This window comes from Ptychodera flava, unplaced genomic scaffold, assembly GCF_041260155.1.
Source record: "Ptychodera flava strain L36383 unplaced genomic scaffold, AS_Pfla_20210202 Scaffold_88__1_contigs__length_448041_pilon, whole genome shotgun sequence".
Taxonomy (NCBI): domain Eukaryota; kingdom Metazoa; phylum Hemichordata; class Enteropneusta; family Ptychoderidae; genus Ptychodera; species Ptychodera flava.
Genome location: NW_027248410.1, coordinates 425,087 through 448,434, shown reverse-complemented (window position 1 = coordinate 448,434; position 23,348 = coordinate 425,087). Strand labels below are relative to the sequence as shown.

The 23,348-nt window shown below is 37.5% G+C and overlaps 1 protein-coding gene and 1 pseudogene across 1 annotated transcript; both read right to left on the bottom strand.

The window, feature by feature from the left end:
• Nucleotides 1–3: 3 nt before the first annotated feature.
• On the bottom strand, nucleotides 4–11,991 carry LOC139129069 (serine/threonine-protein kinase tousled-like 2; annotated as a pseudogene).
• Nucleotides 11,992–14,446: 2,455 nt separating this feature from the next.
• On the bottom strand, nucleotides 14,447–22,643 carry LOC139129060 (serine/threonine-protein kinase tousled-like 2). Its single transcript, XM_070694734.1, has 4 exons — nucleotides 22,489–22,643; nucleotides 18,578–18,755; nucleotides 16,928–16,997; nucleotides 14,447–14,502 (listed from the first exon to the last, which is right to left on the bottom strand). The coding sequence occupies exons 2-4, from the start codon at nucleotides 18,752–18,754 to the stop codon at nucleotides 14,462–14,464; spliced, it is 288 nt and encodes a 95-aa protein (XP_070550835.1). The 5' UTR covers nucleotide 18,755; nucleotides 22,489–22,643; the 3' UTR covers nucleotides 14,447–14,461.
• Nucleotides 22,644–23,348: the final 705 nt, after the last annotated feature.

The following is a 23,348-nucleotide window of genomic DNA, read 5'->3' as shown; positions in this document are numbered from 1 at the left end:
AATCTGTAATCTTTATCTCACCACTCACTGATCCTTTACCTAGTAGTATATTACCTGAGATAACACACACAGAGACATGGTTACAGGTATCATCTTAGAATCTTTATGTGATCATAACTATATGGCTTCTTTAAACACCCTACATGTAGCAAAACTGATATAACATCTGTGAGGATGACCAAAATATTTTATTATTTCCCAAAGTACAGGTAAATTTTTCCCCGACAATTCACCATATTTTACAACTCTAGTTGAACCCTGATCCTGGCAAGTTTATATTTCACCATAAGGTCAAGTTGGTTATAATTAATGAAGCACAAGATGTCCAACATGGTGCATTGTAACCAAATGTTGAACATTTAAATGCCTCTGAAAAGGGAGATACTGTAAGCATGATTATTACAGACTAAAGCTGCTATAACATACCAAGCCAAGTGGGTGAAAATACATATGGCTTTGGCTCAATACTACTTTTTTACTGACTTTGCAGATGGGGAAGTCGAAAGTGTCTGGCAGGAAAAGGGGTAGACAGATTGCTATACTATTATTGATCATTTTGAGAGTGTTCATTGATGTAATGCCATTCTCTTACATGGACCTATCTGCAACATATAACAAACCAGGTTCGATTGCATCGTTTGTCAAGCTAACCAATGGTTTCTGACAGGAAGAGGTTGACATATTCTTCAGAAGAACTGAGAGAAGTGTGATTCATCACACAATGCCATATATGGCCATTTTCCTGTTCCCATGCAATGACCTTTGACCTGGTAAAAGATACACACAGAAGACTTCATTCAACATGGCATGCTGGTAATATCTATCCTTTTCCTGCAAAGCAGTTTACATTTCACAAAAAACTTAACCAGATTTAGTGAAAGGTATTCTCATATCACAAATGATCTTGCACATCAGCTATGTTCCATTTGATTTTGTAAGACATCAGTTCAATGATCATAAACAATCTGAATATGGATGTTTTACCTATTCATCCAAAATACCCTGTAAACAGCTCCAAAGTCGACACTGATAACGAGTTTTGGCCAAACCATGTTGTGAAAAGATTATTTTGGACATATCAAAACCTGACAGGTAGTTCCTCTAAATGTGAATTTCTCATATTTTCAGAGATGTCATTGGCTCGGAAGATTATCCATAAAGTTCAAACTGGTTAAAACAAATTAAGTTTTTTAGCATACTATTTACTCAGTGAATTAAATATGGTGATTTACTAAGCAGCACAGCGTCAATGCAATTCTTTTTATTCCCAATAAATATATTTATAATCAAGCCATACAAACGATCAACATTGGCTTTCGGAACAACGAGGCTAATGATTAACCAGACCACACTGACGTTTGCTTGTGAAACAACATCGTTGATGATTAACCGGACCAGACTGACATTTTCCTTTCGTCATGAGTAAAATAGTAACAAAAATGCTCTTAAATTACACGCATATGTCTCCCACCCATATGATCTACAACTCCTGATCCTGTCTTCTTCCCATGTGTGGGTTCAACATGACAACTAAAATAAATGGGTTCTGTTCAAAGAAGTGACATTTTTATTCCAACTATTATTGAAGAATAAAAACTACAGGGATCATGGCTTCCGAGTTAGTTTACAAGGCCTTTACAATACAGAACATTTACTAACTTGAAGGTATTGATATCACATTCATGGAAAGTTGGGAGGTTTTCACATTGGAACATGAAGGCGTGGCCAGTGACCATTTATTTATACTTGGAACTGTGGTTCAAATAAGCTGCTGTATTAGACAGAATTACAGTAGTTTGTGTAGAGTTGGGTAATACATGAGCTGAATGTACTAATAAATATCATAAACACATCAGTGACACTGCCATGGTTGCAAGGGGAGGAAATCATGTGATCGCTGTCTCACAATTAGCTTTAACCTTCTCAAGTGATTTGTTGACTGCATGGCAACAATGTGTCATGACTTTGTCAACGTGAAGCAATGTATCAGGCATTACATTAGACAGTGGAATTTGATGAAAAACAAACCACAGTTCCTTTGGTACATGCAATTGACATGAAAAGTATATTTATTTATTGTTGATAGTTCGAGGCAAAACTATTATTTCTTCATGTTATTTTGTAGGTACTATTAATGTAGTTTTATGGGTACAGCAACATATGTTAAAACTACTTACTAGTATTCTTAATCATCTATTTGTAAGTAAAATTTAGGAATGCAAGTTTAACATATACAATGCTATGGCGTTGATGACCTTATCCTGGTGAAATGATTTTTCCACACTATATTCCACCAGTAACTTGCAAATCACAAGTGATCCAAGAAGATAACCAGTTTCAACAACACATTACTTTATGTTATGTCTTAACAGAACACTGGAAATTGGTCTGATTGTCATGTCATTTTTTGTTTTTATAAGAATTAACATATTATGATATTTGAAGCAAATTGAAGAAGAGATGGCTTTCATACTAAATGCCTTCAAAAAGTATTTCACCCTCCATTTCCCTCTCTGGATGTCAAACTTTACCATGGAAACCAATAAAATTGGTTCAAACCATGGTGATAAAGGGGTTTATGCCATGCAATGCCAATTGTTGATCCCGTAGTCTTTTACTTCCCTGATTTATTTACAATATTCTCACGTTTTTCACCCAAGACGATGCCAGAAAGGGTACCACAAAGGAGGTTTATTGAAGTGGTTTAACCAACTCACCTGGTTTGAGGTCATAATGTATTACAGGAGGTTTCCTTTCATTCAAGTATTTCAAGGCACTAACTGTCTGCATGATGATTGACCTAGCTTCCTTTTCAGGAACTATCTTGTTCTGCTTGAGATGGAAGTCTAGATCATTACCATTACAGTACTCTAACACTGTACAAAATCTGTAACACAAAACAAAAGGTAAACTTGTAGTTGTTACACCACACAAAATTGCTGTTTTTTCCCTATGCTTTGAACACTGTACGTACAGAAAATAACATGCAACTGGAGATACTTGATACTGTATCTCAGCCAAGACAATTTGCTCACATGAAAACTTAACAATGATCTGTTTGCATGACCTTTGGTGAGTTTATGGTCTGGTATCTTGGCAGAATACAATAATTCAATAACTGGCTTTCCATGTTTTGAAGCTGAAGAAAAATGTTTTCGGGAACAAGATCAGTAACCCCCTTGAACTTATATACGATGTACATAATATACAACATTCCGTGAGTACTCCCACGTGTATAGGTTATGGTACTCCCATGTCAAAGACAACATATGTTGTTATCTCAAGCATGAATTAAAACAAAATAGAAACATGCCAAATGGTACTTACGAGTTACTATCAATCTCAAAGACATCATATAACTTGACAATCCTTGGATGATCTAATGTCTTATGTATGTTATATTCTCTTAGTGCATGTCTACACAAAGGAATAAAAAAGAAACATCACATAGAGTTAGGAAGGGATGGGAATAAAGAAAAGTTACTCTGAGAGAGGTTGGCAAACATACTTTACAACTCTATTTATCACATGATAAAGTGGCAATTATTGTAAAACCAACCTTGAATTTATTTCCCTAGATCTAGATCTGCCACGAATACTGTGATATCGTTTGACATGAAAAAGCAGTATACAGTAATCAGAAATGTTTCAAGGAAGTGATCAAGAGCACTCGACTTGGTGAAAACCAACTTAGTGGGAAATGTTGCAGAAGTTTGGATGAATGATTTCATCTATCTTTGATCCATTAACCATCGTTTTCTGCACACGCAGAACTCGAGCAGGAAAAATCTGATGATCATTGTTGCCTACAGTCACTGAGGAGTATTGAATATCTTCTTGTTTTGTCACAGTCATTTGCAGAGCAAGTGATGGAAAAACTTGTTTGCCTAAAGCTGTTTAATACTATCATGAATACTCACTTGATATAATTTGCTTTCTTGTCTTCTTTCCAATCCTTATTGAGTTGATGGACTTTGCAAGCAACGTACCTTTGTTCTTTTAAATCAAACCCCTGTGAAATTGACATCAAATCAATTTGTCAACATGAAGGAGGTGCTTTTGAAGCCTTGATATTTGTCATTCAAATTACAATTGCCACTAGGGAGAATAATTGTTGAGGCTCTGGTCACAGTATCACAATTGCAGCCTTGTTCTGTCTCACATAATGGAGCAATGTTTTTTCAAGGGCTGTACCTTGGAAAGCTTTAATGGAGTTCCCAGTCATATTACCAGGGTTCTTCTTAGAATATCAGAGCCATCATGTCAGGGGACAAGAGAAATGGCATAGGGCTTCCAAAGCATTTACATATCTCCTAAAATCTTAGCAAATAACTGGTATGGGCTGCACTCACTTTTAAGTCTTTTAAAACTTATGTGGTATTAAATGCTAAAAAAAGGGTATACTATTTGACATAAGTGATCCAACCAAAGGTAACTTTTTTGTAAACACTATTGTTGTACCTTATATTAAGGGCCAGTAGCTGTAACATTAAATTGTTTTTAATGTCAACAACAGTTTCTTGTTCTACTCCCTGAAGCATGTTGAGATACACAGTATTCAGCTTGTCAACTAAGCTTGTACATGTGTAGATTGCATCATTATTGTTGACAATTGAACTCTGGTTTGGACTATAACAGTGCATTTTACATGTATAGATGCTGTGTTGACAATCTTAATAGTAGGAGTTTCAGCATGTTCTGGGGAGTAGAACAAGAAAATATTGTTGACATAAAAAATAGTAAAATATAATCATCAAAAGTTACAGCTACTGTCCTTTTAATTGTACTTTCTAACTAGTCCATGACAAAGTTTTAACAATCCTCTCAACACAGTCTGTGCGTGTAATGCATGATAGTTATGTTGAGATTATTGATACACAAGTGGCTGTGATATCAATGACAGGCTATACACTTTATGTTTGGAACACTGACACAGAAGCATGGACACTGGGTCACTATTCAGACAAGGTTGCCTACAATGCCTGGTATGTGTCCAATTCCATGACAACACTCACCTTATGTACTTCACTGAATCCCCCTTTCCTAGTAAATGTAATAGTAGATAGCGTTCATTTAGCACTGGATGATCTTTGAATCTAGACTGGTCTTCATTGTGTATTCTCTTCAACTCTCGTATATGCAAGTTTCGTTCTCTTTCTAATTTTTCCAATTCCATTTGAAGATCTTGCTCCTCCTGTTGAGAATTTAAAGACAGCAAATCAAGTAAACTATCTATGGGCAAAATAGTTGCCAATAACAACCTTTATCCCGCCAAGTTCAAAGTCACTATCAGGTAAAGTTTGTTACAACCAGTAAGGCATAACAGGTCCAGCACGTTGCATATTAACAAAATTTTAAAACTTGACGGCCCCTGAATACCTAGATACTTTGAATATTAATTTCTAGAGACCACATCAGCTACAACATACCATGCCATGTAGGTGAAATATGTATAGAGTTGATTAAAAACCACTTTTTTCACTGACTTGGCACATGGGGAAGGGATGCTGTCTGGCAGGATTTGGGATAAACATGTTCTCTGTAGAGTGAAGCATCATTTCAAAGACACATGTGTCCCTCAGCCTGCTAAGCCTGTCATAGACCTTCCTGTTCAGTCAGTGAAAAGCAGTATTGAGTCAAAACCCATTCTCATCAACTTGGCATGTATCATATACAAGAATGTAGCATACTTGTGCTCAGCTTGACAGAACACTAAAACTCCATCTGTACCTAGAAAGCGTCACTGGCTTTGGCAGGCTATTACTTATCAAAATCACTGAATTTCACTGACATAGCATAATGATTGTTCCTGAATGCCATTTTCTTGACACCCTGAAAATCAAAACAATGTCCACTAACTTGCTAGTATTAGGGTTACATCTGACAAGATGAATAACCCCTTAAGTAAGTGACCAGCAATCTAAATGACAAATGCCTTTCATGGCATATGTTCTAATCTATATAAGATACTGTGAAGCTACTCAATTGAAAAAGTCAACACATGTTATACAATGGTGATCTATTAAGGAGGAATATCTTACCTTTTTAAGGGCTGAAGCTCTAAGTTTTAGAATTTCCTCTTGTTCAAAGTATTCTTGTAATGTTAGTGCTGGTGGTTGTGGTTTGAGAAAGCCATCCTCACTTCCATTGGCTCTTAGCTTCCCACTCTTGCTACTCGACGTCTGTGATGAAGTACTAGGTTTTCTCTTGAGTAATAGTTTGCGATGCCTTTCCAATTCTTCTCTTTCTGCAGCAATTGACTCCTGTTGCCTGGGGGGAGCGGGGAGAGAGAGAGAGAGAGATAAATCAATGTAATATTCTATGAGAAGTTAATGAGAATATGTTCACGTCTCTAACGTTCTCTTTTAGGATTTATCGATATGTAGTATATACAGGAATGTAAATTGTCCAGCACTCATCATTGGAATTGTTAACTATCTGAAAACATTCTTCTCTTTGCTACTTATAGGGACAAAGTCCGCCATTTTTCATGACTTTTGTTTGATACGAGATACTACTTATATTGTTAGACATGTTGAAAGATACTGAATAAATGGGTGACCATGCATATATTTAACCCCAGTTTAAACAAATTGGATGAAACTATGGCGAAAATGAATTAATGGTCATGACCATTAATTCATTTTAGGGTTTGTTTCATGTATCGTGTCTAAAACCGGGGTCAAATATACGTATGGTCACCCATTCATTCAGTATCTTTCAACATGTCAAACAATATAAGTAGTATCTCGTATAAAACAAAATTCATGAAAAATTGCCGACTATGTCCCTTTATTTTACAACTACTTGTGTTGTGATCATTTATCCACAGAGTAAATGATCTGAAAAAAACACCATGCCAACACAGTTCAGCAATGATTCTTCTTTCTGTGATACATCATGTCGAGAGATGCAAGACACACTGGCACCCGTATACAAATTGAAAATAAGACAGATTTTCAAAGGAGTTGGTAACATGTTGAGACTGACTCTGAGAGTCTTGTGATGAAATCCTCAGTTTCCTATGTAGATGTATTCATATATGCAAATTACTCATAACCAGCATTCTTTGAGTATGTGAATCAACGAATGATGCATCACTATTGACGAAGAATATTCATTGGACTGAAGGCATGCGATATCTGGAATGCTGATGGTGATGATACTGTACCAATGTCAATAATTAAGAACTCTCACTCATAGTGTTGATGAAACTGCTGTGCTTACTTCATGAGATCGGTGAAGGCAAAACCATCTTGCCAACTTTCTACGAATGAGGCTCCCTGCCTCTGAGTTGTAAATTGACCTAATCGAAGTCGATTCTCCATGCTACGCTGTCGGATCTCCTTCTTCTCTTGTAACGACTGCAGAAAACACATATGGACAGCACGTTGATATCTAGTCACAACCGCATAACAGTTTTGTATCATGAATTATAAACAAAACACTGTCTTCTTCTAAATTCATTGAATTTCAAGAATATAGATGGGACACACACAGGTATGACAGCTATCCCTGGCACTTAATTCCAAATATGCAACTGAATTCAGATGGCAAAAGATAACTCTTTTATCTACAACCATGACACTTTGTAATTGCTACGTTGAATGAAATACATAGAGACTGATATTCAGTCGACCTGCAGATCAAACCACGTCCTACAATAGCGTTGATCGCGATTTCGGGTTTGTTACGAAATATAGCTGCATGTGCGCGACTTTCGGACAAATAAGCTGAAATTCGGACAAATTTTGTCGTTGTATGCACGGCTGTTGTTGCAGCTTGTAGTCTCGGTCATCAATTCATACGAATAAGTGTGACACTAAATAGCCATTCTAACAGTCGCAGGTTTTATTTTCGTCATTTATGCGGAAAATGCGGGCAAATGTTTATTTATGCATATTAATGAGAGAGAACAATGACGTCATTTGCAATCAGCGCTATTTCCCTTCAATGTGGAATGTCATCACTTCAGTGCCCATAAATACACTATTTGTACACATATTTAGTTGCGGTTCTTATTTCAAAATTACAATAAATATTGAAAATTGCGTTTCTACTTGAAACTTGTAATAGTTTTGCAGAAAACGAGGTGATCAATAGCCTTGCCAGAAGAGAATTAAATTTTAAAATATCGATGAAAGTAAATTAATAAACACACCTTTTTAGCACTTAATATGCACACATTTATCTGAACTTTTGGTGTTGCTTTTCAAATTAGACAAACAGAGTGATATATCAGGAAATTCACTGACATTTAGAGACTTGCTTTCTGCAGCCTAGATCATTAACCCTTTTCCTGCCGAGCGCCCTTGTCCGTTATTCTCCCAAGTCAGTAGAAAACCGCCCCATAATATGTGCCTGCAAAAGATTGGCTCTCCTGCATGTTATCCTGCCAGCCATTTTGGCAGAAATCGCCCATTTTCAGGGTAGTTTTAGCCGTACTTATACGTGTTAGACTTCGATAATTTCTACATGCCCGTAGACAGGGGAAGGAGCTCAAGGGTTGCTGCAGAAAAAAATTGAGGTCACCGGCTTTGTTTGCCCCTGGGAGTGCGTCATTTTATTGCCGTTTCATGTTTATTTTTTCGGAAATAAACTCCTTCAGTATTACGCACGTCCGCTAGGCACAAACATCACCTCACTCGTCTGTTAGTCAGAGGCCCTGAGGGTCGTGCTAGGGGTGCAGAAGCACCGTCAAACCTGTCCTGTTTCCCCAGGGTAGGGGCAATTGAATACGTACCTCCAACGACTTGGCAGTGTAGCACAAAAACTACGTTTTTGCCGTTGTATTAACGACATGGCTGAGCCATTGAAGCACAGCTTTACGTAGTTTTGCCAGCTCAGTTGGGAGTTGGCTTACGAGTGTTACCGTTCATTACTGACTTAATCGAGTGGTCCTCAGTCAGGTACGGGTTTGTACCGACATGGCTTGGGCTGCAGCTAACCAGTGATAACCAGTCACTACCCCCAAGTCTTCAGTTCACTTTTGCGATGCACGGGTGCAACGCAATATGCTTCCATTGTTCTAGCCATCGACGTGTCCACATGCTGGCAGCCATATTGTACTGCTAGCTGGTTTGCATAACAAAAGCAGTCCCTGCTAAATGCAGACGTTATCCCCGTACATGTAGCATATTGACCTCATGTGCCCTTTTGAATTCTCTTTACGCAAACAGCGTACGTAGTTACCAATGCATCGGCAAGAGGATACGTTTGCCTGCAAACCAGAGCCAGTACTTCGGACGGTGGAATAAATAAAAATCCAAAGCTACGTCCATTGAATGGCACGGCCAAGGCAGTGAAGGACGTTGCCTGGCTTGAACTTGCAGAGCTGAAGCCCAGCTTAGTACGTCGGACACCAGTTTGTAATGGTATTTCCGAGTCGTTCATATCCGTTCCATGGGAGGAACAAGTCGAGCCGTCCCGTCAAAAATACGTTCTCATTTTCAGTCACGCACAACTGAATAAGTGACTTTCGTCTCGCACCATCGGCATATCTGCCAATCGTTTGCAAGAGGTAGCCTTCTAGATTAGCATTGCCGAGTTGGTCAAGTTCGGCAGCAATCTGTATAGTGCCAGGCAGCCAAGTACGTCCAACTCCGCCAGAAAACGTCACCATGCTATCCTGCCAAGTCCGCTAAAAAGCGGTAAAAAAAAACCAGCCCCCCTCGGGTGTGGGGACTGGCGGACAGGTTTCTGCACCTTTCCCTGTCCTTGGACTCCCTGTGAACCCATTTCGAGAGCAAACGCCGTTCCTCGCCCAAACCTGTCTCGAACGACCCCTAGCGTGAGCAAGGGTTTGCTACACGTAGTTCCGTCGACTAGGCAGGAAAGGGGTACCAAAAAGGAGCCCGATTTCCACCGCCTTAGGAGGATAACGGCCGTGGCTGCTCAGCTTCTAGCTACACCGAATTTCAAGCGGATTTTCACCGACTTGGCAGGAAAAGGGTTAACCTGTATTTTCATAACAGGATAGCAGCCATTCATTGCAATTGTAAGAGTACGGCCATGGTTGCAGCCATTGAACATGGATAACAATATGGGTCTTGTTTGTCAATGCACTAAAGTTCTCAATCATCAGTAATTGTTGGCAGTATCTTTATCCATTTATGACAATGTCTCTCTCATTTCTCTATCTCAATAGCACTTTTAACCCTTTGAGCGCCAAAGCCTATTTTTGTCCCCTCTATAATAATATACACCCCAGTCAATGTTTCTCAGATTTTGGCCAAAATTTTGAGAAAAAACTGTAGCCAATGAAATATGATGTCCATTTGGTCCAAATTATCAAAAAATTACAGAAAAATTCATAAAATTGGTAAATTTTGATGCACTAAATTTTGGCGGGAGAAAATTACAGCGCTCACAGGGTTAAGTATGAGGTGGGTAGTTGTGTTCGTAGCAAATACATAACAAACGTCACAGACAATCAAAGTTAAAACTAGACTATTTCACTTACCTTTTCTATGAGTAATTGTTTGTTCATGGCTACACACTTCTTACATGTTTCCTTCTGTTTATCTAGCGACGTTTCCAGGCTTTCTATTTTTTGTCTAAGTTGAACAGTTGTCTGTAAAGGAAGCATGCAGTGAAACTCTTTATACGGGAAATGACTGAATGTGGAATAATCAAGAAATTTGCTCACAAGGTCTTGTTCAGGTGCAGACTTTTAGAGGAGAGAGTTTACAAATTCTACGAGTCATTGCTCCTGAAGTGATGCACACAGAAAGTGTGATGAATGATGAGTAACAGAAATTCAAAACGACTTTTTGATTCATTGCCTTTCTCTCTGAAAATGAGTCACACTGATAATTCTTTACATCACTCAAACACAAGAATTTGCATCATCTTCATCAAAGTACAACAGGTACTATGTGCATAAGACCTGTGAAAAACTTGCAACAACACAAACCTTATCATTGATATAAGTCTGTGGGCTTTATAATCACATAATCATCAATTGAACAGATTTTGTTGAAATTTATTGGTTCAATTTGCTCTCCTACGATATCAATGGGCCCATGGAAATTGGGCAAGTAAGTCTTTGTTCAGTATTCACTAGTGACTGAAATAATATTTGAATATCTTACCCTTAGTAACTCATCAATTCTACTTTCTTTCTTCTGTAGGTCATCAGACACCTTAACCTCTAGGTCTGATATATCTCGCATGGACATGTAACTCTAAAAACGGAAAAGAAATCGTGAGCAACGAGTTCAGATAATGCAAATGTCAACTTAAAGTGAAACAATGTGCAGATGACCTATTTGCTATTCTGTTCACAGGCCTGGAGAGGAAGCTATAGAATAGCAATTTGTCAAGTTGACATACAGTTTGAGCAATCTGGCAAAAGATGCTTTTGGAAAGTCTTTCATCCCGTCAGCTGTGTTGTTTCAAATATGCATATGCAAATTATTTTAAGGAAATTATGACTGCCAAGTTGTGTACATTTATTCTACAGTCACTGTGCATTTATAAGTTTATACCATTTTCGTGTTGTTACTGTAGTGGAAGCTTGGAAGTGGAAACATAAATTTCCATGATGTGTATTGACAATAAAAGATTATTATTATCTTTATTATTATCTGGGTTGCCCTTGCTTCATGGACTGAAGTATGTATAGACCTTAAACAAAAAACATTTAAATGCAGAGAGAGTCAGAGAAAGTAGACCTCAGTTAAGCTCTTACCTGAGTCTCTACAGAACAACTATCAACTCGTCTTGGAGTTTGAGGCAAGTGTGAGAAGCCTGTTAAGTCTACACTGTTCCCTGGTGGGGATTTGGAAACTGAAAGTAAAACAAAGAGATGTAGAAAAGTGGTCCAAATTATTGACAGAATATTTGTCTTTGTACATGGATGCCCTAATCCAATTCCATAATCGTTCATTCATGGAAGTCAGACAGAGCAGTGTAAGTTTACAGATATTCTGAGTCTCTTAATTTTTAGCATGATTATGATGCTCACACGATGAACCTCATATTAACACTGAAAGGGATTCTGACAGTCAAGCTCTTTCACCCTCAATACAGCATTTGTTGTAGATATCAATACAACCTTACTTCAATATAAAATGTAACAGAAAAACTACCATAAAATACATGTAACATGGCCAGGAATGTTTCGACTCAATTACTATACCAGCTTGATACCACATCTTTCAAAGAGGAACTTCAGAAGGATATTCACGCTGCAAACTGGAGGAAATGGTCGCAAGTAAGTTTACTTTCCTCCATGGCTTAAATAATTAAAGTGAAAAATTTACAAATGCCATGCAGAGTCACTTCATTTCAATATTCAGCATGACTGATGGGCAAGCAAATCTTTCCACAAATACCCTTGCATATATTATTCATTCTGAAAACTGAATAGACAGGAATTCAATTTTTTATAGAGCACTTACAGGGCTGTCAATTATAGCCGGTCACCGGCGGCAAATCGCCGTCTGACACAGGGCTTGCCGCCGCCTGTTTTCCCTATTCAAGGCCTGCAATAATGATCTTTACACACGTTATGAATTCTTGCCTGTCCAAATTCTACCGTTGGCTGCGCTGTGCTACAGAGGCGCAGCCCCTAAGGCTCGTTGGTAGCCGATTTCTGATTGGTTTCAATCGGTACTGTCAAAAAGCTTTACGTGTTCTGATTGGTTTTCGGACGTACACGATCGATATGGCTACGAAAGTCGACAGCCACGTTGGATTTATGGGTCCAAAAAAGACCCCGAGAGGCTTACACTAGCTCTGGATATAAAAGTAATGTCAATATTTGTAAATCATTTTATTTTCCTGAGGAATTTCAGTGATCGGGGGTTCAATCCATCAATGGTATAGCATGCAATGTAGATTTCACGCCGCGTCTGAGCAAAATGCCATAGCATTACGTGTATTTAGCGACTGGAATTTTTGATTTGTTTTCCCGTTTGCAGATCGTGAACACTCTTTACAATCAGTAAGAATCGTTTACTCAGCGCAAAAAAAACTTTGTGGGGATTGACACAATTTTTAGTGAGTTTTGACTACCACTGAATTTGTTTGCACCAAGCTGCCGTTCTATGAAATGTATTCATACGGTAGTACATGCTGTGGTTTCGAAGGCCCGAGTATTGAAGTTTGATAAATATTTTCCGACATCCGAAATCTTTCCTCAAAAGCAAATATCGGTATTCCGATCCTTCAAATCATTTACCAAGACCAACATTTTTAATGTTTAGGCAATCACAAAATTTAGCTAGGCTTGACTATATACTTTCGCGGTATCTTGCACGTACGTGAGGCGGTAAACCATGTTTTGAATATGGATATAACATGCATGTAGTGAGCTTACCCACTTGGCCGGCGTGAGTTTCGACAAAACTCTGACTACTGTGAGGAATATCAGAATAGATACTATTATAGTCATCAGGAGAAAATATTTGATCGTTAACTTTCACGCGCAAGGATTTACTACCTAAATAAATCAACATATTCTCATCTTGTCGATTGAGAGGCCGACGAACAACGAAGCCACGCAATTTCATTAGCGGATGTAAACTGTAGTATTGTAATTGTTTGTATGACGTAGCGTCTACTCAAATTGTCTCTGGTAATGGTCTCGTATTTACCCCATAACATTTGTAAATTTTCACACTGGAAATTCATAGCCGGTAACTCTGAGGAGAGGTCTTAAAACAGACAAAATAAAATTACAGTATCAACCAGACGTAGATCGGAATTTTTTGTCGTGACGTTATGACATCAGTTTTGCAGTGGGGACAAGATTTTTTTAAATTCTAATACGATTAGCTGTTTTTGAATGGGAACATATTACAATTATTGAATTACTTTCTGCAGATGTTTTTCTTAAGAAATAGTTTCTGCAGGTGTAGTTTCTAAAGCTACATCTGAAGAAATAGTTTTTGCAGATGTAGTTTCTGAAGCTACTGTTTCATCAGCCTGAGAATCACACAATATTGAGGTATTGTCAGCTGGTACTGCCTGAGTGCCATACAAGCCTTGGGCTTAGATGAGTACTCCAGTGATTCTGATTATGGTTCAGATTATGATCTTTATTAAGCATGGCAGGTTGTAATTCAACAGAATTTGTATGCAAATAATAATAACCTGGTGTATCAATAAACATATAAACTCTGTAATACTTCTGTTTGTCTTTCATAATTTTATTTCACAAGATTCACTTTCATGTTACTTTTTATACTTCAGTTATAATAATCTTGACAGTAAATTGCCCTCAAAAGTGCCACCACAGGCCACCAATTGAAGATGAATAATTAGAAAAGCTTCAGCTTCAGGAGGGGGACACCCCCCTCCTGGCCTCCCCCCGCGTGCGCTTGCGCGCACGCCTTGCTCCGCTTCGCTCCGCACAAGGCTGTACCCTCCTGTTCTTTCACTTGTACCCTTCTATTCAAAAAAACATTGACAGCCCTGCACTTACCATGTAATTGAAACCACTTGGGATTTTGGGTTATTTGCTAGACTGCTCCTGCTTGGACTTGTGGATGAATACTGTGAGAAAAGGAATCAGGAATAATCAGATAATGATAATACTATGATAATATAATCCTTATATGAGAAATGTTACTTGACACACAAACTGTTAAAATTCATTCCAAATTATACATGTACACTAAATCTCCATAAATAACAGATTGGAAAGACTATATAAAGATGAAGTGTTCTGCCCATAGGCTTTTGGCGTACCAGGGCCAATGTCCCCCCTGATTTTTGCTGATACCCCCTCTGATATCCTATTACACTTATTCTTATGCAAATTTATGCAAATCAGCCAGTACTCTCTATGAAATTCTATCTGGGAGAACACTGATATGTCATTGCAATTTTCAGGAAGAGATATGATGTATGTTACTAGAGGTCATAGGTACAGCATGACAGGCTACACAGGATGTCTACACATCAAAATAGGATGGTTATTTCCTATATTTTCATAATTTCCTCATGGGTTGGAGGTCTTTGAGGTGACTAACTTCTCCAGTAGTTGATTTTTACGGTATTTAACTCTAGCAATGGTCACAACAACATAAAACTTCAGTAAAAATAATGTCAAACATTTACTATTGAAAACGAAAGAGTTGTACAAAGTTCAGAGGTGAAACTTCAGTCCCCTTCCCACCCTATATGGATCAGCCATATTGTTTTTCCAATGGTTTTTGGAGACTTTATAGGAGGTGAAACTGGGTGACAGGGAGCAAGTAACCACAGTGAAAAAAAACTGCCATTCATAAACTCCTGGACAACCTGTCCAAACCATTGCAGAACAGGCAACATTGTCAACCCCTTCCTTGATTTTGTTTAATTACATTTCAAGAAGGTATTCGATCTTGATTTCTTCTTCAGTATGGAGCTAACAGTAAACGCTGATCCTGTTGAGTTCACATGTCACATGTCATCAGGTCAACTTGTATAACTAGTGAGTCATTATAGGCCCAATATGTTGCATTTCAACAGAGGCGAAAAAGATTTGACTGCCCCTCAAAAAAAAGATGCTATAAACAAGACTTTTCAATGACTAAACTTGCTCTCACAGACAATGCCACGTAGGTGAAGTATGAATAGGTTTTGGCTAAATAGAGTTTTTTATTGACTCAACAGATGGGAAATGATATGCCTGGCAGGATAAGGATTAACATTGGATAAAGTATTTGTAAACTTAAGCCAGGTTTCAAAATTTACAAGAGCGAGGTAAAAAGTTAGTGAATTGATCACTACAATAATGGAGCTCCACATCACGCTCTCTAATTAAGGTGGAATGCGCCTCTGGAACAGATATTAGGACTAAAATTTTTACAATATCCTTTTGGCCTACCATATGTAAGGGCTAATTTTGAAGCATTTGGAATAAATAAAGTTTTGATCAGCTTAGTTTTGTGAAAATTGGGGATTTCATTTTCTCCCATAGAGTTAACACGGGGGTCATAGCTATTTTGAATTTCTAATGTTGGTAATCATTGGGTACCTTGTTTCTCTCATGTGCCCTCCGATTTAAATTCTTGATTTTTTAGAGAAAATGGTTGAAAGTTTGCTTGAGGAAAGTTTGAGCCAATTTTAAGTCTTTCATTTTTGTGGTGCAAACTACCTTAAAGCTAGAAATGAAACTCTACCACTAATACCGTGTTATAATACACATAAACATTGTAAGATGAAGACTTTCATAGCAACACTATGATCCAGTATCTTTCACAATCACATACCTTAAATATTCATTAATTTTTTGCCTGAGGCAGCTGTGAAGAAGAGCAGAAAATCTGATAAGATCACGATGAAATTATACAAGCAGGGTGAGGTAAAAGCATAAGTATTCATTTTTTATGGTTGGGAGACTGGTATTGACGTATATTGAGTGGTTGCATGGCCTACTTTGGCAGTCCTGCATATAGTTTTATCATACACCAGCATTAGCATTAACTTTGATATCAAACAATTGTCAATGAGATGAGGCCCATTTTGACATTTTCAATACAGAGGGTCATGTAAGGTATGATCTGCTTTCATGTTGAACAATATATTTTAGTCAGCGGACATATATTTGTAACCAAAGCATTGTATACAAAATGAAAAATAGATGCACAATATCATTGTGATTTTCATCACTTTTCATGAGTATTGCTGACAAAAATATATCGTGCAACATGAAAAGAAGATCATATCTTGTTACTTTTGTAAGCAAAGCACTGTACGAAAAATGTTTCACAAGAATTTTCTCATGTTCTGGTGAACAATAGTATAGTGTAATAGTTTTGTGAACAATGAGACACTGCTGAGAAAATAGCCATCTGTCTTGGCACAAACATCTTGAATCCTACTTAAATCCACAAAAACAAAATTGTATACCAGTAACTTCAGTAGGAATACCATGCTCATGTGTCACATTCTAATTTTACATATGGGGCATAATGAAAAGGTCACCACTTACCTGAACTTGGGTCGAAACTGTCGCCTTTCCTTTTCCGTTTCCTTTCTGAACCAGGCTTCTTGTCTGGAGTCTGTAAATTATCAGCAAAAAAATATTACATACCTCATCACTTTTTTTGTTTTGTTTTTAAATTGATATGAGTCTATTTATGTGTCTACCACTATCACACTCTCATAATGAAAAGCTGCTGGTTCAGCAGTATCAACTTCATTTGACAGGAATAACTCATTGGTATCCCACAGACGTGTGCCAAACAAATCCTTCTCAACAAATTTACATAAAATAAATAAAATAGCAGATGACCATAACCCTATACGTATGTACATTTTAATCATCTAGAGTACAGTAAACCTTTCTTACTACAGTAAAGGCCATTCTCCTTCATGTACAGGGGTTGAAGTTTATAAAACACTGATAAGTTATGATTAACAAACTTCTAAATAGCTGTTTATTTTACTGAATAGTATGTTTATTTAGTTAAAATGTCTATCATATGACAACAATTACATACTTCTTTGGCAGCCAACTGACCCCTGAATAGAGATATTCATATAATTATGCCCAAGCGTTATATATATTCACGTTTGAAACACTACCAGGAAGTAGCTTCCCACACACTACCATGATAATTGCAAAACCAGAACTGACTCAGAGCTTTAGCCTCACCTCAATTTTTTAGACATATTAAAAATACCAATTTTGTGGATAATGTAACCCACTTTGAGATACACTTGTACGTTGTTTTTGAAATTGTTCCATTGACCACTGTCAGGTACATGTTGCTATCACTAATCCTCTGTCCAGACAATTTGAATTACCAGCCTGTAATCATATTATGAAAATGCACACGGAACACTGCCTCATTAACTGAGAGAAAAAACAACTGTAATTTATATTCCTATTCAGATTTGCTGAACACTATGCAATTGACATGCTATATATCCAGTCATGAACAAAACCAGAGACATCACTCACGGTGTAAGAACCCTTTACTACCATACCAAAGGTACTATCGTCACACATTCACCGCTGTAAATACCTCTCCCATAATTTATGATCCACTCACTGGTTTGAGAGCAATACACACTTAACTTGAGCCACTAAGCTATGACAAAATGTGACTGGTGCTGTTTACTGTTACGTTTGCACAGTACTTTTAGTTCACTAGTACGCAGATTTATCTGAATTAGGATCTGAGTCATAGAGAATGTCTGTTTTTACCCTTTACCTGCCAGACAGTGTCACTTCCCCATCAGCCAAGTCAGTAAAAAGCAGTATTGAGCTAAAACATGATGTATTTTCACCCACTTGGCTTGGTCTGTTATAGCATCTTTAGTCCAAAAAAAATCAAGTTTACAGTATGTATGTTTTCAACAGCTTTCAAAAGTACAGTATTATGTTAAAATACACCATATGGAATATGTCGTGTTTCATTTTAATTTTTACCATCTTGACCTGGTGGTGAAATATGGACTTGGCAGGAAAAGGTTAAATGAATCTCTCAGATGACGACAGCATGATTGCCACATTTTTTAAAGAAAAAAATCTGACCAGTAATAATTAAATTGCTTCCCACTTAATACATTCTTTGACTGTCTGTGGTGCAGACAGGTGTGCAACAATGTGATAAATAACCTCAGCAATACTTACTTCCACATCTTTATCACTGCATGACCCTTGACTGGTTACACTAAGATTTGAGTCTTCCTTGGAGATGCCACTGGTGCTGGTAGTCTCACGAAATGTACTCCTACTGGCTCCTGAGCCTAAGAATCTAGCTTCCAGAAGCTCAAGGCGCTGTGGGTCAGTGTTCCTCAACTCTTCCATACTGAAGACAAAAAGAAATAATAAAGCATGTAAGATGCATATACAATTGTGCCTCTTCATTTCTGATGTAAAATATTCATATGTACAGTACTCTGATGAGTGGATACACATCTCTCTTCAGGTCTTACACTCTTTATAAAGCCTCTTCCTGCCATGTTCATTTTGTACTAGTGGGTCCAATAGGGTCAAACCAGCCAGGCGTTAATCATTTCCTACATGTATGGCTGTATTCATGTGAGACATTCAACAGACAACCTTTTGGAAGATCATCAAAAATATTTATATTTTTAATATTCACTGATTTTAAACATTGTGACTCTACAAATTGACCTGATAGCAGTGAGTTATATACTTAATCTTCTGGGTAGATGACACTGATTTCTTAAATTTCTATGCAGATTTCAATGACTTGACCTGAAAAGGGTAGAGTCCTGGAGCGTCATATTTTAATGAACAATTCTTTGTTACAGAAAAGCAAAATTGTGGAGTTTAAAGATGTCTTGTTGTGCCACTAGTATACCTGTCAACACTTATACTTAAAAGATCTGTTAAAAGGCCAGATGCTCTCACTACTAGCAATTCCAATGTTCAATACATCCGATCATCTACTTTCTAATTATGGTTAACTAACATAATTGTAATGGATCATGAAGGACTAATATATGCATGCTTTTGGCATCAATGTCACATCTGCTTGGCTTGTGCACCTAACGTCAGTACAACAGATGTATGTAACAAGTCATGTACATGTATGTATACTACATGAGTAACAAGTCATGTACATGTATGTATACTACATGAGGAAATGTCACCAATGTTCAATTGAACATCAACAGGATATTATTGTACATTCACCAGTTCAATGTTTGTAAGTGGCATTTTATTCAAATTATGACCACTGATGTGGCGATGGGTTTCAATCACTGCATGCACTTGCATACAAAGAGAGAAATAAGCTGTTGTGTTGAATAGCTGGGCTCAACAAGATTACGTCAATTTTCTGAAAAACAAGGTCAGTGAACTTTTAGAAGGTAAGCAGCAGGCTTCAGTGACCAATCAACCGTACACCTCACGCTTGCATGGAAATTCTTCAACTACAATATTCTTCAGTCATCAAACATGATATTGGTATAGACTTTCACACTGCTAAACTTCACTATTTGTAGCAATACAATACTTCATTATGGAAAAGGGTAATACTTTCACTGACAATCTTTGTGTAAAGAATAACAACATGATGTCAATACCTCAAATTATTTATATTGATAGATATGCCTTTTACTTTCACTTGTCAGGAAATCTACTGAATGAAAATTTAAGGATTTAATCCTTTTTCTATATTATATTCAGGAATTCTGGCAGCAGAGTACAAGTGACCTTTGACCTGATATAGTTTTGTCACTCCTTTGACATATTTAGCATCCTTAGGTATGGTTGTTTGTGAACTAATGCATATTTCATTTAAAATGTGTCACAGTTAACATTCCTTTATCTCATCACTTGATGGCGGACAGAGGTTCTTTTACTGATGTCATCTTGCATACATGATTATATGCTTTTAATCGGATACCCCCAGTGAACAAATCCACACTCGTCACTGATAACAATGAATTGGGGCCAAAACACTGTGGTGAAAGGGTTAGTTTTTAGGGATTACAGAAGTCAAAATGCAGGCAGATGTTATTTTTATACAGATTTCATAATTCATGAATTTGTGAACTTGTGGATAGAACTACCTTTTAGTTGTGGAAGGGTACCTCTCTCATATAAACACATAATATGGAATTTTCCATCTTAGATTCCTTGTCAAAGGAACTTGCCTTCAGCAACCACACGGGCTATATAATAGCATCCCTGTGAGGTTTTGATCGCCATATGGTCACTGTCCAGCTGAAGCACAAACAGACACTCTAACTGTGTTATGCATAAACAGGTCTAGTCATAATCCATTTTTGTATGACATAAGACACGTATTCCAAAAATCTGTTTGGGAGGAACATTTACCAGTGAAAGTTTGATGCACTGAGATGGCTCAAACAATGGCAATATGTCAGAACTATTGAGAATCAACATGTACACGTTTTCAGATATTCAAGCAGTGGGAGTGTGACATTTCCTGAAACAATGGAGCAGACAGTTATGTAAGAGCTACATGGTGGGGGGAGGTCATGAAGGTAAAACAATCTACCTCCATGGGCAGGAGGCACAGAAATGCTTACAGTGTTACACACCATACATTGAAATATGCTAGCCAGTACCCGATCATTGGGTTCCAAAATGGAGAGGTATACCTGCACAAGCCATCACTACTGTATAGAAATCCCCAAGCTGAGAAACACAAGAGAAGAAGATCTGACCCTTGTAATTACATAACAGATAGAATCTTCCATCTGTAGAAGCAGTCCCTCCACCCATATGTGGGTGGAGATAATGTGGTAGGAGAAAACGGGTCTTTCCAAAGAGCCAAACCATGAAGACAGCCAATAACATGACACGTGTCATGATGACTGAGAAACATTTCTTTTCAAAATATCATTGGACCACAGGCCTCATTAGGAGAGACACAAATTAGTGAAAAGATACCTGAAACACTAAAATATCGACACTTTCTCATGTTTATCATAAATCCCTGAAAAGATGCCAAGACTGGCAATTCAGAACCTGTAATAACAAGCCAAGACAACGTAATGGCTATGATAATGCCAGCATAACAGTTTAATATTCCTCTAATGGCAAATACAGTGGTAACATGGTATTTGTCTTCAACTGAATTCCAGCTTCTCAATGGCATTTAGTGTACCAGAGAAACAGGAAATCACAAATTATGTCCGTCATAACATGGAGGTACCACAAGAGTACACACAGAACATGTATTAGGTTCTCAAGTATTTATCGTAAATGTAAGCACTGCAAAGCAGTATGATCAGTTGACATTGTCCTGCACTGACAGTAATGATATTCCATTCCCTTAATGGTTTACACAACACTGAACTTGTTCAGTTCAACTTCCAACCCACATCATGGTGTCGTGTCGACAAATTGTTATATTTGTTTTACTCTCCTTCAAGTTTAAGTCGGCCATCAGATTCGCCTCACATTTTACTGTACTGTAAAATTTGAGTATGGTGAACAAATTTTTTTTTTTTTTCTTACATGGGATAACAGAACGTAACATAAAATATAACCATGAAAAATCATAAAACATTGTTTGGTTAAATAATTTGAATATCCCTGGATGCAAAGCAAGTGGAAGCAAATATAAGAGATAATATATCCCTTGCAGACATAATATATGTAATACCAAAGCAATTTTCTAGACTATTCTGTTTTCACATAAATTGCAATTGTAAATTTTTGAAGAGCATTAGTAATACCACAAGTTGTGCAAGTTCTCAGCGACAAGAAATCACGTAAAAATACTTGATCTGAAATGCATATATGGCTACGATTGCTATCATATTTGCTGTCAATTCCTCTGCAATTTCTGACGACATGGCATTCTCAAATAACAGCTGAGCTGTTTGTACGTATGATGTAGAGTTTTCCAAGATGGCGCTTTGGTGTCATGCCCCACTCAGTCTGCCAACACACTCATAACATTCACCACATAACTGTACTTGAGTTTACAATTGCCCAAAGCTGTCTGCGATATTTCAAGTACGTTGACTTACAAAATTCTACATGAGTGTCCGTATTTTTTCGAATATTATCTCTCAGAGTACAAACATTCTTACCTGAAACGATTTTCTCTGAATTCATTTGTTTTTTTCACCCCTGCGTGTATTATCACAAATCACCTAGCTGTGTGACGTCATTGTCGGAACTTATCGTTTTTTCGGTTGTTTCCGGAGGCGAACTTTAGTTGAAAGTGGGTTACTACAATACTTTATCATAGAATTGATATGTTGCTCTATGATATAGAAATTCATCTAGTATATTAACTTCACATTAAAGAAAAGTACAATTTTTACGGAAAAGAGCTGCTTTTAGGGAACAAAATACACTATCCAGTTTCCTTACACTTCGGGTGAAATCGCGAATGTTCGGAAGAGGCTATTCCTTGAGTGGGTTCCTAAAAATATAAACCAATCATTGACAAGGACATGGCCGACATGGAGGCTGGGAATTTCCCTATTTTACTTCCGGGATTACAATCCGACCGCCATACTCTTGTGGGCCTGCAGGTAGTAAACATAAATGTCTCCAGGAGATCAAACTCATTGACCTCTATATTACTGAGGAAAGGAGTAAGATTAAATGTAAGAATAAATAATGCGGAAAAGATATTTATGGTAATGCCGCAAGTTATTTTACTTGCAAGTTGCGTGGGCTCAACTTCCTACGCGCACGTCGCATCGACCTACTATATATACGTCGCTTTCTTTTTTCACCTTCACAAGAGAAATATGGAATATGTGAACTACAATACATAGATTATAAATGGCATCACACATTACGCTTTAACTTTTGAAACTTAAACCTGAACAAATCACAATGTGGAACTGTTTGTGTTTTGAAATATGATGTCATAAACGCTGAAAGAGGTCATTTGAGGTCAAAGGTTTATCTGATTAGAAAAAAGGGAAAAAAGAAG

Excerpts from the sequence above, each read along its gene's own strand:
- LOC139129060 (XM_070694734.1), bottom strand. The coding sequence starts at position 18,754 with ATGGAAGAGTTGAGGAACACTGACCCACAGCGCCTTGAGCTTCTGGAA. Across the intron at positions 16,998-18,577 it reads GCAGTGATAAAGATGTGGAA|ACTCCAGACAAGAAGCCTGG; the intron begins GTAAGTATTGCT and ends GATAATTTACAG. Across the intron at positions 14,503-16,927 it reads CAGTTTCGACCCAAGTTCAG|TATTCATCCACAAGTCCAAG; the intron begins GTAAGTGGTGAC and ends CTTTTCTCACAG.